The following is a 16962-nucleotide window of genomic DNA, read 5'->3' as shown; positions in this document are numbered from 1 at the left end:
CTGGGTCAGGCTGCCAGAGCAGTTCTAATGAACTGGAGATGACAAGAAATTACTACAGCTCGATACTGTTCACTTTCATCATCATAGGACCCCAACTACAGAAAAAGGTGTGCTTTAACCCCACCCAATGAACCTTTGTCACTGCCAGTAAATATACTGTGGTTGCTGCCTGAGTTTGGAACAGCGGCTGCATAGATGATTTATAGCAATCCAGTTTCTGAAGAGAGCATTTTTCTCCATGGCCAACATGCACTTGTTAAGATCTGTAGGGGTTTTATTTTTATTTATTTATTGTTAAATTTATATACTACCTTGCATCAAAACAATCCCAAGGCAGTTCACACAGAAATTAAAACGAGACTATAAAAAAATACACCATAAAAATATACACTAAAATGTTAAAACATAGATCTGACTAAAAAGATTTATAAAATACAAGCATAAAATAACCATACAAAATACAAAGAAGCAGCAGTAGAGACAATCATATAAAAGCCTAGATAAAAAGCCAAGATTTCAAACGCTTTCTAAAAACTGTGATGGAGTCCGAGGCGTGAATAACCACCGGGAGAGCACTCCAGAGTCGGGGGGCAGCTAGAGAAGGCTCTGTCCTGCATGCATGACAGCTGAGCCTCCTTCGTTGTCAGCACCCGGAGCAGAGCCCCCTCGGATGACCTCTTCAAGCAGGCAGCAACCCTTGGGAGCAGGTGGTCTCTCAGGTATCCAGGACCCAAACCGTTAAAGGCTTTAAAGGTCAAAACCAGCACCTTGAATTGGACCTGGAAACAAACTGGTAACCAGTTCTCTTTCTAAATGGTCGTGGTGTGATCCTAGCTGCCACATTTTGCATTAGCTGCAGTTTCCAAATATTCTTCAAGGGCAGCCCCACGTAGAGTGCGGGGTGCAGTGGGAGCCCTTGTACAATCTTGCGCTCAGTGACATGTCTCTGCTTTTACAGAGTCCTTCCAGAGTGTGAGCAGCACTCAGAAATATTAGCACCCTTGCACAGCAATGTGGACACAAGAGGTCTTGGGGTGTTGCGCAAGGCCTCCTGCTGTGTCACCACAGACCCTACTAATGCACATCCTTTGTGAGGATGTGAATCTGTGTTCCCAAAAAAGAGCAGTGGTGATATGGAGAAGATTTTCTAAGGTGCTTTACATACAGAGGCTTGGAGTGATTTAAAGGATGGCCACATGTTGGCTGTAGCTTGTACATTATCTTTCCTCTGGTGTCATTCCACTGAAATTAATAGAGAGGTATGTAGCTGTGGACCCAAACGTTTGACCAGTACATCCAAAAAGTGAAGCTGTGATGAGTCAGCATACTGGACAAATTGTATGCTCTTATTCTCGATTCTAAAATTAACAGACAACCTCTTGTTGATGTTAAGTAGTTTCACAATGGCAGATGTTGTGGCCTCCCACAAAAGTCCCCTACCTGGCATCTCCAGATAAGGCTGGGAGAGACTCTTGCCTGTAACCTTGGAGATTCGGCTGCCAGTCTGAGTAGAAATACTGAGCTAGATGGACCAATAGTCTGACTCAGTATGAGGCAGCTTCCTGTGTTTCTAAGTCTGAGCACTTGGCCCTTGATATCCAGTTCCATGAATTCAGGTTTTTAAAAACAAAAATCAGAATAAAACTAATAAGGAGAATGTCCTCATTTTTAACTTTAAAACTCATAATAGTGTTGGGAAGGAGATGCCATTTGTCAGACTGAAGCAAAATACAACTACTGAACAACCTCTTGAGATAATCTTATTGCTCTGAAACAGATTCAGATTGGCTGGGGGGATGGTATTTAAAGCATGCCTGTGTTCCATATCTCACAGCTCCATTCACGAGTGGGGAAAAGTTGTGCTTCTTTTAAATCGCAAGAAGACATCTGTAAGAGATCTCCAAGCACAGAATTGTGACAGAATAGAGTGATAAAAGTGTAATTAGCTGGTGTTATGCATTACCTGAAAAATTTCAGTTCTCTAGCAATCTTTACTCTTAAAGCTTTTTTTTTTAAGCCTTATGCAAGAGAGAGCCAGTAGAAAGGCAACCCAGATGGAGCGGATGTGGAACAGTTGTGTTTGGAAATGTTTCTCCTACAAGCTAGTCCTCTTCCTTACCATATTTGTCCTTTGCTCTCCCAATGGCTCTGCTCCTGCCACTCAGGCATGATTGGGTCAGTGGAGCATGTATTACTGTATAGAGTAATATTTTATGGAGATATGCATTCTCTTCTTATTGGTCCAATTTTGTTACACTATCCAGGCAGGCCGGATGACTTTTATGTAAATTTTCTTCTTTCTGACTCTTATTCTGGTGGTGAGTTGGTATTATTCAGCATTATTAATTATTATTTAGTATCGGAGTATTTTAAGTTATGTTGCCTGTAACTGTTGATTATTGTAATTTCTGGCTGGTCGTGGACTGTAATAAATTAATGTTCTGTGTTCTTTCTTCTTGCTGTGCAATGAAAACAGATGGGTGCTTCTCCAAGAAAAAGTTGGATATCTTGAGAAACCTTTTCGGATCTCCTTGGAATATATTGCTAGTGGGAACCGAAGTGTAGCTGCCATTGATTCACTTTCAATGAAGAACTGCAGCACAGGTAAAGGTCCTACGTTTCTTCCTTCCTAATAATGTAATCTGTTGATATTGGGCTGTGAGGGTAATAGCCTATTCTTCATGCTGTAAAATTCTAAGGCTGTAGTAATGCATGGGGAAATTACTTCATTCATTAAGAGAATCCATTAAGAGCCTTCATCCTAATCCCAAAATCCACCTATTCCATTTTTAGGGTTGTCTAACATGTGTCTCATCAGTAACAGCAATATGGTGCTGCTTTGGTCATTGAATACATTAAGAAAATTATTAGTGGCATCACTTATTACTGTGTTCTGATTTCTGTAATGGACTGAAGAAGGTGTTGATTTCTGTAATGGACTGAAGCAGAAAAAAAACAGAAAAATGTTGATTTCAACTTTTTTTTTAAAGAAAGCAAAAAGTAGGGGAGAATTTAATCTTTTTGTGCTATTAAGACTCATTATGGTGGTTTATTGTTACTTGTGTTGCTGTGGTCAGCAGGGCTAGTCATGATCAGCTCAATGTCATGATAGGTGCTGCAGAGCAAATGTATTGCAGTGGTTAGAGTGGGTTTGAAACTCCGCTTAGCCATGAAGCTCAGAGGTGCTTTAAGCTCCTGGACCTTGGAGACCCCCCAAAGTAGGTTTTGGGGGCCTCACAGTGGGGGGGGGACCTCACAACGGTGGCAGGGGCCTCGCGGTGGCGGGGGGGATCACAGAAGGTCTGGTCTGGGTGCCAAAATTACCTAGGTGCACCCCGATGAAGCTTATTGGATTATCTTGGTGGGAGTTGTCCAGTTGTGTTTAGGTAACTAACTCATATCAATATGTAGTGTCTGCTGATAGTTTGTTAAACCCAGATTGGAAATTCAGACTGAAAGATTCAAGCCATGAGAGAAACAAAAGAAGAATATCTGAATGTCTTTCACTGAGCGCTGTCCGACCTTTAGGGTTGGTTGAGGCAGGCCTTGGGTGATGGGGAGGAGAACTAGTGAACCGGCTGGCTGGCTGTGTATCCGCAGGTCAGTGGGTCAGGAGGTCAGAATTTCTTCCAAAACACAAAACAAAAAACAATATCCCCCTGAGCATATTTTGGTGTAAAATACAGTACATTCTGCTAATCTAAGTGACAGAATTATCCATGCAAAATCTGGTATCTGCAGATCATAGGGAAGTATGCTGTTCAGAATTTCTTCTAAAAATAAAATTAAAAAATTCAACCTTCCCCTAAGCACATTCTGGTGTAAAAAGAGGAGAGAGACGGGGGGGGAGGGTGAAGGAGGAGGAAGATAGAAGGCACAAGGTGAGTGCTGCCTCTTGAAGCTGCATTGGAATCAAATCTACGCTATCATGTGATTGAGCTTGACTCCCATGGTCGAAATAGCTAATGGAAGATTATAAGAGCCACTTGCCAGCAATCAAAGCTCAGGGGAAATGGTTGACCTTTGGAATTTTAATTTGAGGTGTGTGTAGTTCAGGGATGTGTCATTTTTAGCAAAGCAAACCATATTTAAGCCAAGTTTCAACAATGGAACAATGAAGCAACCACATGATATATATTCTGCTCCATTTCGTAAATGGAGCAAAGAGACATGTCTGCCATTAGGATCCTTAAAAGGACTCCAACTGTGCAATTCCATTAATGATGCAACACTTAACCATATGACTACCATAATCTTCCTCCTGTGGTGGTTCATTGAGAGCTTCATTGGTCTTATTTAGGAACTTCTTATCTTCCTGCATACATTTCAGGGTAGCAAGGCATGCCTTGAGCATTTCCAGTAGGGCTTCAAGCTTGCACTTGAAACAATTGTAGTTCTTATTTGATTGAGGTGGGTAAGCAAACATGGCACATTCCCTGAAGGTTACCACAGCACTTCCATTGCTGTTCATGTGCTTGAAGCTCCTGGGTGCTTTTTCTTCCTCTCTTGTACACTTCTCTATTAAGCTCCCACAGAAAACACCATTCTTTGTCACAAGCTCCCAGACCTCTGTGTCTCTTAAGAAACAGCTGGCCTAGATTGAACCTCACACTGCTGTGGCTCCACTCCATAGCTGTTCAACTCTGCATAGGTCCCATCCACTCTCACCAGGCAGAGGCTGAAACTGAAGCAACCAGATACAATACAATCTCACACAAAATGCCTCATGGAAAACACAACAGCAACTTCCCAGAACAAAATGGAACAGCTTGCAAACGTATCCTTTCACTCTCTCTTCCCTCTCATACAAAATTCCTTCTTCCCTTAGCAGTCTCAAACTGTTCTTGTTTCTCTTTATGTGCAATATATATATAGAACTATCTTAATAATAGTTTGAGGACCCATCCTGATGTCTGCAGTAGCACAATCTGCTCACAGCATCATTTTCTGTAAGGAAGAATGTTCTAAATGATTTGAACTGATTCTGTGCCCCTTGCGGTGTTACTATGTCCTATTAGCCATTATTTGTCAATAGAAGCATGCTGAAGTAAAGACTATCCTGGAAGTTAAAGCTATGGGTTACATCTTTGTAGCTACAGAGCTAAAATCCATCCTCTTTTGAAAAGCAGTGTTTAGTATCATGAATGCAAACTATAGAATGTGTTCATGAAAAACTTTCCATCTCTCAAGAGCCTTCTGGGGGCAGACAGTGGAGACAAATATACATCACCTCTAAGCTTTGCTTAATTCATTTGACCATGCTGCTTTTATTTTTTAAGAGGATAAGCATTTTCAGCAGTTAACATTGCCCCAGCAAGAAGCATTGCGAATCCTACTTCATATTTCTTTAAAAAGGAGTGAGCATTTTGTGACAAGTTACCCGCTAATACGTGAACTCAGAGCAAAGGATTTACTAACCACTTTTCTGCCATTGTAATTTGTAACTGACATTATTAACAGTCACCCAATAATTTGTCCATTCCACAAGTACAGTAATTGCTACAGCAATATTTAGTAATTGATGGCAATTTCTAGTAATAAAAGCTGAGTTCATTTCCTGAGTAATGTATTGACTTATTAATGGCATTTAATGGTTTTCTTACTAATACTTTCTTTCATTTGTTGAGTAATTAATTTACTGAATTATTTCATCCAAAAATGTTAATTAAATTAAAGGCCTTAGTAATACGTTCAAGTGAATGACAAGTAATTGTTTAAACTTAAGCTAAGCAGGGGATTTTATTTGTGTAAGAATGGGAGAAAGAGGCACAATGCTTGTAAAATCTTTGTAGCATTTAGTGGTATGGCATGTGTGATAAAAGCATCTTTTCTCGAACTCAGCAGGTCTGAGAGGAAGCAATTAGTTTCAGGATTTCATGCTTGGAAGTGTAACTGGAAAGGCATATTTCTGAGTGTTGTTTTATAAAGTTAACATCTGAAGTTCCTCAGCTGTAATCCTATTAATTGGCACTCCATGTTCAACGCTACAAGCAAGCAAAACTCTGCTGTCTCTCCAGCAGCAGCTGTGAGGGCTGCTCTACTGGAACATTCCCACAACACTATGTGACTTGCAGGGGCGTGAAGAGAGCCTCTAATGGCCCCCTTCCACAGAAATCGGGGATTCACAGCCCCTACACATTTCTTTCACCCCTGTATGTGTAGTCCCACTTGCCATGCATAGGGTGTCATTTTAGCTTTAATGGTAAACCACTCTTTTCTCCACTGCTGCTAAAGTGCCTTTGTGTCAAATAACTATATATTTGAAATCCTAAGCCAGGGGCATCATTAAGGGCTGGACCGTGGTGCACAGACCCCCAGTCAATTGCTCAGAGCCCCAAATCTTGTCAGCATTGCAGGCACCTGCACAGAGCTTGGGAGAGAGTTCCAAGTTTCACTTAGTAGGGGTGTGCACAAAACTGGCTTCTGTGCACCTCCAACTCCCCTGCCACCCCGGGTTCGACTTGAGTTCGAGTTGGTCCAGGGTTCGAAAAGTTTTTTTTAAAAAAAAAACTGCAGACCCACACGCCCACTTTTTGCGAGAGCGCTGGTGTGGGGAAAGTGGCAGGGAAGGGCCTGGCAGGTAGACAGTGCCTCCCCTGCCCTTTAAAGAAACGCCCCCCCCACTCTCCCGGGAGTGCATGAAACTAGTTCTGTACACATTCCTATAACCAATATAGAAATCCATCCTTTTCTTTGCATTCAGAATCATAGCTCTTAAGTCTGAAATTTCAGCTTAATTAAGAACTATGCATCTGTTTTATGATGCAAGAGGAGGATCCTGAACTACAAATGTGGAAACAAAGGAAACATATAGACATATGCATTGTAATTCCACCATGACATGTGATTTCTAGATAACAGTGTATCTCCCAAGAATGTACCTGTGCTTTTGAAAAAGGAAAAAAATGATAATTGGTCCTTACTGTGTCACACCAGTGCACAGATTAAATTAAAACATCCCTTAAAATTCAAGTATTAATGACACACAGCAGTCTTGAACCCATGAGGCATAAGAGAATTTCCCCCTTTCTGTTTTGCCTCAATTGGAAATTGAAAGCGGTCAGAGCCATAAAGAATATCTCTTTTAAAAAATTCACTACATATGATTTTAATTTTGCCCTTGCCCTTAAATTAAAGCCTATCCTAATAGAAAAGCTGTTGATTCAGTGTAAGGAGATGAACTCCGTTATCTTCTTTCTCAGCATCAAATTTATTTTTATTACCATTAATTGGGGCCATTTAGTTTCTGTGGCGTTTTAACTGCTCGGATTTACTGAAATTGTAGGACAGTAATACCTCACCGAGAAAGAGGTTATTTCAAGCCCCAAATGTTGCTCTAACTTAATGAGAAAGTTCTGTGCAGTAAACCTGTTCACAAGTGGATTGCAGTCTCTTTTCATTTTTAAAAAATTTTCTGAAAAGATTATTAGATTAAAATAGACAGTGGTCTAGAAACCTAATTTAATCATGTTATTGTTCAGCAGAACCGAGTACACCTTAAATCTAATGTATGGTTCACATAAATAAGCAGTGACTTAAAAGCCAAACGGTGGAGAATGTTGCATCAAACATGTTGTTTGGAGATTGTTTCATGTGATGAGCTGTTTGTATGGACTGACTTGCCAGGCTGATTTGCCAATTTCACCATACCACCGCTGCCCATTTTCTTTATCTTAGGATGTTGTACTGAAATTTTACAGGCCTGATTGCGGGGTGATTGTATCCTCTTGCATTTCTCAACTAAATGCATTACGGAATTGATATTTTTTACAGTGTGCTGGTGGGAGGCAGGAATCAGTCCTTGTTTTGCATCGCGATTGCATTGCTAGCAACTCTGTGCTGTGCCAGTCCAAGTGAAATCATCGAGGGAGTTCAAAATACTTCCAGGTTTTTTAAAATAGAGTTAATTTCAGAAGACAATATTAGGATTGAACCAGAGTCACAAGTAAAAAGAAGGGATGGTCCAGGAAATGGTAAATCAACACTGTGGAAAATTATGTAGTCCCAGATGCATTAAGAAACTTGGAATTCCACTTATACCGAAAGGTCTATTGTGAGCAGCTCCAAAAGGATCTCTCCAAACTGGGGGAGTGGGCGACAAAATGGCAAATGTGGTTCAGTGTTAGCAAGTGTAAAGTGATGCACATTGGGACGAAAACCCCCAACTTCAAGTATATGCTGATGGGATCTGAGCTGTCGGTGATGGACCAGGAGAGGGATCTTGGGGTTGTGGTGGACAGCTTGTTGAAAGTGTCGACTCAATGTGCGGCAGCTGTGAAAAAGGCCAATTCAATGCTAGGGATCATTAGAAAGGGGATTGAAAATAAAACTGCTAACATTATAATGTCCTTATACAAAACTATGGTGTGACCACACTTGGAGCACTGCATACAATTCTGGTCACCACATCTTAAAAAGGACATTGTTGAACTGGATATGGTACAGAAGAGGGCAACCAAGATGATCAGGGGCCTAGAGCACCTTTCTTATGAGGCAAGACTACAACACCTGGGGCTTTTTAGTTTAGAAAAAATATGACTGCGGGGAGACATGCTAGAGGTCTATAAAATCATGCATGGTGTGGAGAAAGTGGAGAGAGAGAAATTCTTTTCCCTCTCACACAACACTAGAACCAGGGGTCACTCCATGAAATTGATTGCCAGGAGGTCTAGGACCAACAAACGGAAGTACTTTTTCACACAACACGTGATCCACTTGTGGAACTCTCTGCCACAGCATGTGGTGACAGCCAACAACCTGGATGGCTTTCCCTCTGTTTCTATTTCCACCACTCCAGATCCTAACTGGGTGGGGGGCGGGATGTGGAATCACAACCTCAACTGTGTGTGCAGTCTTGGGGAGGATTCCACACAAACATTTTGGAGCCAAACTAAACTATTAAAACACTGAACTTATTATGCAAACAAACAAAAGTTAGTGTGGCCCCAAACTGTGCACTTTTGAGCAGGCTTCTAAATTAGGGATGTGCCGAACATTCTGAGCTCGAAACGTTCTGACTTGGAATGGGCCATTTCGAGTGTTCCATGCTTGGAACAGAACACCCCTGAAAAGAGGCTCCTGTTCCAAACTCAGAACAGAACAATCCTGTTCCATTCAGAATGTTCGGAGTGTTCTGGCTTTAAAAAATTAACCTAGTGAGGGCGGGGCTGTGGGGCAGCGAGAGGTACCTTTAACATCAAATGAATCTAAGCAATTACCAGTGATACTGCAGGGCACTGCAAGGCACTGCTGCCACAGGGCTCTAGCCTGTATCCCTCGTGACAATGGCAGTTCATCTCTGGAGCTCACATGGCCTCTGTGCATGCACATGTGGGATGCCATGTGGGATACAGGCCAGAGCCCTGCAGTAGTGGTGCCCCGAAGTGTCCCACAGTACCACTGATAAGCGCTTGGATTGATTTGATGTTAAAGGTATCTCTCGCCACCCCCCAGCACTGCCCTCACTATGTTGGGTTGTTTTTTTGTGTTTTTTAAGCTGGAGCACTCGGAACGTTCCGAATGGAATGGGCATGTTCCATCGAAACACTGGGTCACCCCAATGTTTTAGTTGGAACATTTGGCCTGTTTGGCGTTCTGTTCTGAGCTTGGAACACAAAATCCATTCCATGCACACCCCTGTTCTAGACCCTGGATATTAAAAGGGAAAGAAGAGCAAAGCAGATGGAATGAGAGGGAATATCAAAACAAGGTGTTTGAAGAATTAGGAATGAGACAGAAATAAAAGAAATCGAGAATGAGGGAGAAGAGGAGGTGTAGTGATAGTCAGGATTCAGGGAGGACTAGGTCTCAATTAGAGTATCTCCTTGGAGGGTGGGCCTCTCCAGATAAGGAAGAAAGCTCCAGAGAATCAAATATCTGTGGCCCGATCCAGAGGGAGGAGCAGGGTTAACTGGACAACAGCCTATAGAGAGGTAGGGGAGGGGCATGTTAGAGCTCAGTTCTTCTCTGGAGGCTTCTGAAGGAGGTCTGTGTTAGAGGTTGTTGATTTTTACCCACAATAGGTAAAACAACAGAGCACTAAGGAATGAGCACACACTCCAGTTACAGAGTAGGTAGCAGAGGATGGTTTGGATATTGCAGCTATTTAGAGAAAACACATGGAGATCCTTGTGTGACTAAACACTAAACATTTATTGGTTAAATACACTTAGACAGGAAATACCTATATCTAATCTAAAGGACTACATAGTGGATATGTAAGGAGAGAGAGAGATAGATGTTTCCATCTGCTCTCTAGGAGGAAAGGAAGGATTGTGACTCAGCACAGGAAGTGCTGCAGAGTCAGTTCAGGGGTCATAGAGTAGGGACAGATAGGGAGACCCTGACTCACTGTCTCTACTCCCAGTGCCCCTAGTGGTTATTAGGACAGTTGGTGCAAAAGGTCGATGCACTGGAAGTTCATCTCCAACAGTCTGATCAGCAACTACTGTAGGACAAAGGGAGTCTAACAGGCTTGGATAGGGAATCAACTGGGAGTTCCTTACCTGGAAGTAAGTAGGATGGATAAGGACCAGTTCACTAGACGTGTCAGGGAATTTATTTTTGCTTAAGTGCTTGGATCTGACTGCATGGTTCTTGTAGTTCCTGGGGAAGGGTTTTACTTGGATGGAAGCAGCTACTGTTGCTGCCTCTATAGCTTTCTTTATCAAATTGATTTTAAATAAATAAATAAATAAATAAATAGCTTTGTATTGTATTTTGTCCTCCTCCCCCGCCTGTTGTGATTCATTGCACTATGTGTTTTTATTTGATATTTTGATGTTTTATTGTAAGCCACCCAGAGAACAATTTATTATGGGGCAGCTAACAAATAAAGCTGTTTTTATTTTATCATCATCATCATCATCATCATCATCATCATCATCATCATCATCCAATTTTTAACAAATCCTTGTTATGGAGTATCATGCATTATTGGGTCCTGCCTCTTGAAGGCTTAAGACTACTCAGGCTTTGCTTGTAGGGAGGGGTTTGCCACTTTACTCTCCCAGAATATTTCCTTGGAATGGTAAATCTGATCTAATAAAAAAATGGATGGTGGCAGACTACCCAGGACTCCTCACAGCTAGAGGAGGGATTTTGTATTCCCTCCCCCACCAGCACACACACACTTTTATCATTGCAAGAGCAAAAGTAAAAATGAGCTATGGGAATCAAGTAATTGTGGAGCAGTTAAATGTGAAAGGAGGTTGACAAGTTAGGAGGTTTTAGGATAGGCAAGAATTTCATTTATTAATGAAGTAAATTAAACTAAGTGATTGGGGCTAATCAAATTGTCAATTCTGAAAAAGAATTAGTAAATGAGTGGCTGACTGAACAGGCAGACGGTTCACGTAAACAAATAGTTGATCTTTCAGTTAATTAAACAAAATGATTAAATAGGCAATCAATCAGTTTGTAAAAAATGATTAAATGAAAGACCAGATGCGAAGACAGAGAAACGAGGTGATCAGATGAAAATTGGTCCATTAGGTTTGGAACAGTTCGCTTAAATTAGAGAAGAGTGAATGAGGGTCATTACAGAGTGGGACGGCAGAATGATGAATAAGCTTTGGAAGGGTGAGAAGTGATGGTTGCTAGAAAGAGCCTAAATTGTGGGGGGTGATGAACAAAAGAGCATCAGCTGTAGAACAACGCAATTAAGGTTCTCTCTTCCCCCCCTTGAAAATGACAGTGATCCTCTTCCAAGTCAGTAGCCTGTGGAAATGATTACTTGCATACTCCATTGGAAGAATGGTTGGTGGATAATAAACTCGTAAATGAGAAGACATACTAATGTTCATGATGTTTTGGAGGGGATATAACCATGGTAGTTTTCAATGCAAGGGTTCACAGATTGGGACTGGTAGCAACCATTCTCTTTGTTCGGCATGCCTCATCCTGAGGGCACCCCAGGCCCTGTCATAGCTGCACCTTTCAGCACCAACATTTCCCATTTCTCCAGTGAGGACTCTTTTTTTCATTTGACCCTGGCCATCTGTCTTGCCATGGCCCACTGCCTCTGGCTTCCAGCTTTCCCTCACTGGGCTGCAGCAAACCCCAACACTTTTGGAGTTACAACTGCAAGAGAACAATAGCACCAGAAAACCCCATACTTAACAGACTACCAATTAATCATTATTTTTTTCAGTCCTTGCATTAGTAGTAGTAGTTATATTGCCCTACCACGAGATCTTGACATCAAATGTGCTGATTTGGAAGAGTTAATTAGCCATGATGGCTGTATGGAACCTCCAAGTTCAAAGATAGTATACCACAGAATACCAGTATGTCTGGAGTAACAATAGAGGAAGGGTATTGCCTTCAAGCCCTTGTTATGGGCTTCTCTGAGGCAGCAGTTTGGCCACTGTGGGAAGCAGGTTGCTGGCACAGATGGACCTTTGGTCTGATTCAACAGAGCTCTGATTATGTTTTTACTGTATGTTGAATGAGAGTGGTGGTTTCTTTGAGCAAGTACAGAGGAAATAACTTCATCTTCTTATTGGCTCTGGAGGTTGCCATAATTAAATTTATGTTTGTCATTGGCAACGTAGCAACAGTACCAAATCAGGTGGTCATCTTAAATTCACAGTCCTTTTCCTTTTGGATAAATACAGATATAACCTTTTTAAAAGGTGTGTGTGTGTGGGGGGGTCTTCTTAAATTCACAGTTGTTTTTGATACGGGTGAATAAAGTATTTGTGAATCTCTGCTCAAATTTAATACCCAGGACAACGGACAGGCTGAAGAGAGATCTGGCATCCCTTCCTCCATAGTAGATGCCATAGTAGATGTCCGTTGTGTAAGTAACCAGTCGTAACATTTTATGATGCAACATATGAAAGAATTTAATCTAAGATCTGAAAGCATTTCAGTGGAAACATCCAAGAGTGTTTTGGGACTTGTATATGTTATACCAAAACAACTAGTTTGTGGGTCCAGTTTCTATACATATTCTTAATTGGGGATTTATTTATTTTTTAAAGCAGCACGTGAAAATTTTACTAGTCATCTTGAAATTATTAAGAATACTCTTGAAATTCTTCAGACTCTGGTGGAATCCCAAATGTCTTTAAGCTTTGCTTTAGGCAAATTTTAGTGACAATTATGTTTCTAATGATTTTGTGTTGTGTGCTGAGACATACTTTTGGAGGCACAATAATTGAAATGAAAGGATCAAGGAAACATTTCTCAGTTGTGTTTTCACAGAGAGGCTAACCAAAGTCTGAAAATAGTTTCATTTCTGTTACACAGAAATTACACAGGGCAACATAAAGAGTTATTCTGTAAAGGTCACAATTGAAGTTCCTACAGTTTGATCTGATCCTCCAAAAAGAGATCTCAGAATTAATGGTGAACAGCTCCAGTCTCTTCCTTCGCTATGGCATGTATGGTTTCATGTAGTGATTCTGCTAGTCTTACAATGCAGATAAATGAGAAATAGTGAAATGTGCAAGTTTGTTGCTCCTATAGTATTATCATTGTTGCTATTATTGATTTGTATGTGGCAACTAATAACCCTAGAGGCACTGAATAATAACACCTATATTCTGTTCATCTGTTTGCATTAAAGAAACATCAAGGCAGAAAATTTGAGCTCTAAAAGATCACAGAAATCTGAAGGCATTACATTTTTATAATGGAGCACATCTGATATTTTTCATAGTGCCCTTTGTTTATTTTTGGAATGTATTGATCACCTTTCTTAAAATTCCAAGGTGATGTATGTAATAAACATTACATTTTTTAAAAAAATCAATAAAACAACAAGAATAAAAGCAGTATTAATATTCAGAAGTTTAGCAACACTTTGTAATATTGCCACAGTGCCATGCAAAAATGATTAGCGGTCTTTTGTTTTTTTTAGTGATACTTTACAATGTAAGCCATGTGCTGTCACTGAGGGATACTGAGGTTATGAGTTTGAGCCGCACATGTATTTGGGGATGGGGCCCTAGCTCAATGGTAGAGTATTTAATTCGCACGTAGAATATCCCAGGTTCAATTCCTGGCATCTCCAGGTATGGTTGGGAAAGGCTTCTGCCTGTAAACAACACTGAGCCAGATGGACCAATGGTCTGACCTCAGTTTAGGTTCTTTCTAGCAACTGACAGAATGGTCTGACTTAGTATGAGGAGTGTCTCCAAGAAGGGATTAGACAGCTGCATAGCTATTGGTTGGTGATGCTGTAGGCCCAGATTTTCTGCATCATACAAAGATTGGGATTGGATGGGTTACATGGCCTCCTCCAATATTATGTTTTTTTCTTACATTGAGAGATTTACACATCAGGCGGTATTAAAAAAAGATAAATAAATAAATAAATAAATTACAGGTGAACCTGGTTATCCGCGGGGGTTCTGTTCCCACCGATTTCTGTAGGTAACAAAACCATGCATAAAAGAGGCATTGAATCAATGGCAATGGGGGGTCAGGCTGTTGTAGGTGAAAAAAGTCACCAGAGGTGCACATCTTCTCTCTATATATTTCTCTAAGGCGTACCTGTGGCTAATCCCATGCGTGTCAGCTCTCACAAGAGTTTGCAAGCAGCTGCCAGATAGCCACGGGTTTGGGTGGGGAAATAAAATGGTGGCGGCTGCTGGCCAGCTGGTGGGGGGGAAATGGTAGTGAATGGCGGTGGCTGGCCACCGCTGCCAGGCAGAGAAAACACTAGGGGTGGGCATTGTGGGGTGGAAGAAGAAGGAAGAAGGCGGCATTGGGCGAGAAAACTACTGTGGTGGCAGGCGGGCGGTGGAGAGGGTGGCTCAGCCCTGTGCCAGGGATGGCCTGGCCACTGGGTGGAAGAAGGTACCTGCCAGCAGGTGGGTGAAACCAGCAGAAAGGGCGGCACACTCCTACACCAGCCCACCCACCAGCCAAAAGGAAAGATGGCCCGTCGGCGGCGGGGGAATGGGGGAGAATAGAGGTGCAGATGCTCTGCGCCTAACCCAGCTAGTTCTCAATATTTTAAGCAGGGCTAATTATCCTTATTATGCTTCAACAATCCATTAGCCATAGCTGGGGTGGTGAATAAGAGATAAAACCTGGATCTTTTAATTTTTTATTTATTTTGCCAAAACACTAAATGCACACTTTGTGGTAGAATACGTATTCCAATAAACATTATGGATATTATTTATGAAATCAGGAGTGGCAGTTAATTAGAGAATAATCAAAACAGATTGAAAGATTGCAATCTTAACTCTCAATTGATGAAGACTAAACTATGCAGAATATCTGCACTGGTAATCCATTTTAGTTATATAACAGTAAGTTTACAGTAATGAATGGAAGACTCTGTGTATTGATCTTCATCTTTTCAACAAACTTGGCCTCCTTGCAATTTTTCTGTTCTTTCTTTTATAACTAACTTTGCCTTGAGCGACCTGTGCAGCTTGTGTGGCTTTCATTGGTTTATTACTCCTGGCAGATTCAGCCTCTTGCTCATTCCATCTCCGTCTGGGTCATGCAGTTCTCCTTGCTCATGATGAGAGTCCTTCCCTTTTGTTTTCATCATAAAGCTCCATTGACTGTCCTAATCGCATCACAGAACCCTCAAGGCAGCCATATATTCCCACAAAGCAGCCTTACTTTTATTTATTGGCTTGTGCCATTCTAGCCACATCATGAAGCACCCTTTAAAATATTGGCTTGGATGGATGTGTTTGTGTTTTCTTCTTACAAATAAAAAGGAAATAGTAGTTTAAAGAGCAGCAAAGAAGTGCCCCTTCATATGTCAAATGTATGTCCTTTTGCCCTGCTGAGTCACTGCTCTTCTGCAATCATCTGGAAGCAGAATTAGAACTGGTTCAGCATTGCACTTAATATATTGCACAGTGTTCCCCATAAAAAATGCAATGCCCATCCTCACAAGCAATATCCTATGCATTTACCCTCAGAATTGAGTTCCATTCAGTTTAATGGAAAGCATGTTTAGGACTCCATCCGCTTCACCCAGGTACCATCCTTTAAGTTATTTGTTTCATATTCCTTTCTGGCCACAGATTTACTGAATTGGCCATTTGAATAGTTATTTCCTGTTCCAATTACTCTGACTGCAGATGGAAACAAGTAATTAAAGGGCCTGCTAGAAGAGCCACCTAATGGCAAAGTGGGGAAATGAATTGACTACCAAGCCAGAGGTTGCTGGTGTGAATCCCTGCTGGTATGTTTAAAGACTATGGGAAACACCTATATCAGGCATCATCTCATACTGTGAAGGAGGAGGCAATGGTAAACCCCCTCCTGTATTCTACCAAAGACAAACCACATGCTCTGTGGTCACCAGGAGTTGACACCAACTCGGCGGCACACTTCACCTTTAGAATAGACCAGGAAATGATTGATTAAAGGGTTGATTCAGTAATGCTGTAGTTGGAAGTGAACCAGAAATAGCAAATTATAGGGCTAGAATCCAACAGAAGCCTCAATAGTGATAGTGAATAGGCTAGTACTGTAGTTTTGTTTAATTGTTGGCTGGTGCTACAATTGTGTTTATCTGGCTGCTGATATGTTTCCAGGCAAAATACAAAGTGCTGGTTAACCTTTAAAGACCTGAACAGCTTAGGTCTGGGTTACCTTAGAGAGTGCCTTCTTCTGTATGACCCCCACTGCACGTCGAGGTAATCTGCAGAGGTCCATCTCCGGTTACCTCTGGTACGTCTGGTGGCGACTCGGAACTGGGCGTTCTCTGCAGCTGTTCCTGGGCTGTGGAATCCACTCATAGGAGAAATTTGTAATTTGAGCTCATTGTTGACCTTTAGGAGAGCCCTGAAAACTTATTTGTTTGGCCTGGCCTTCCAAGGTTTTTAAATTGTTCTTACATGTTTTAACTGGTTTTAATTTGTTTTTAAATTTGTTTTTACATTACTTTAAGCTGATTGCTTTAAATGGTTGGTGGTTCTTGGTTTTGGTTGTTGTAAAGCACCCAGAGCCTTTGTATGAATAGGGTGGTATAAAAAT

The 16962-nt window shown here is 41.4% G+C and overlaps 1 protein-coding gene across 1 annotated transcript in view; it reads left to right on the top strand.

Annotated features, from left to right (window-relative positions):
• Positions 1 to 16962, top strand: part of LOC128339399 (ALK tyrosine kinase receptor-like) — a 168506-nt gene that overhangs the window by 45434 nt on the left and 106110 nt on the right. Inside the window, exon 2 of the mRNA XM_053283229.1 lies at positions 2477 to 2604. Within this exon, the coding sequence (XP_053139204.1) occupies positions 2586 to 2604 (19 nt within the window). The 5' untranslated portion in view covers positions 2477 to 2585. The remainder of the gene's footprint in view (positions 1 to 2476; positions 2605 to 16962) is intronic.

This window comes from Hemicordylus capensis, chromosome 1 (assembly GCF_027244095.1).
Source record: "Hemicordylus capensis ecotype Gifberg chromosome 1, rHemCap1.1.pri, whole genome shotgun sequence".
Taxonomy (NCBI): Eukaryota; Metazoa; Chordata; class Lepidosauria; order Squamata; family Cordylidae; genus Hemicordylus; species Hemicordylus capensis.
The sequence above is the reverse complement of the archived record's forward strand: the minus strand, read 5'-3'. Positions and strand labels throughout refer to the sequence as shown.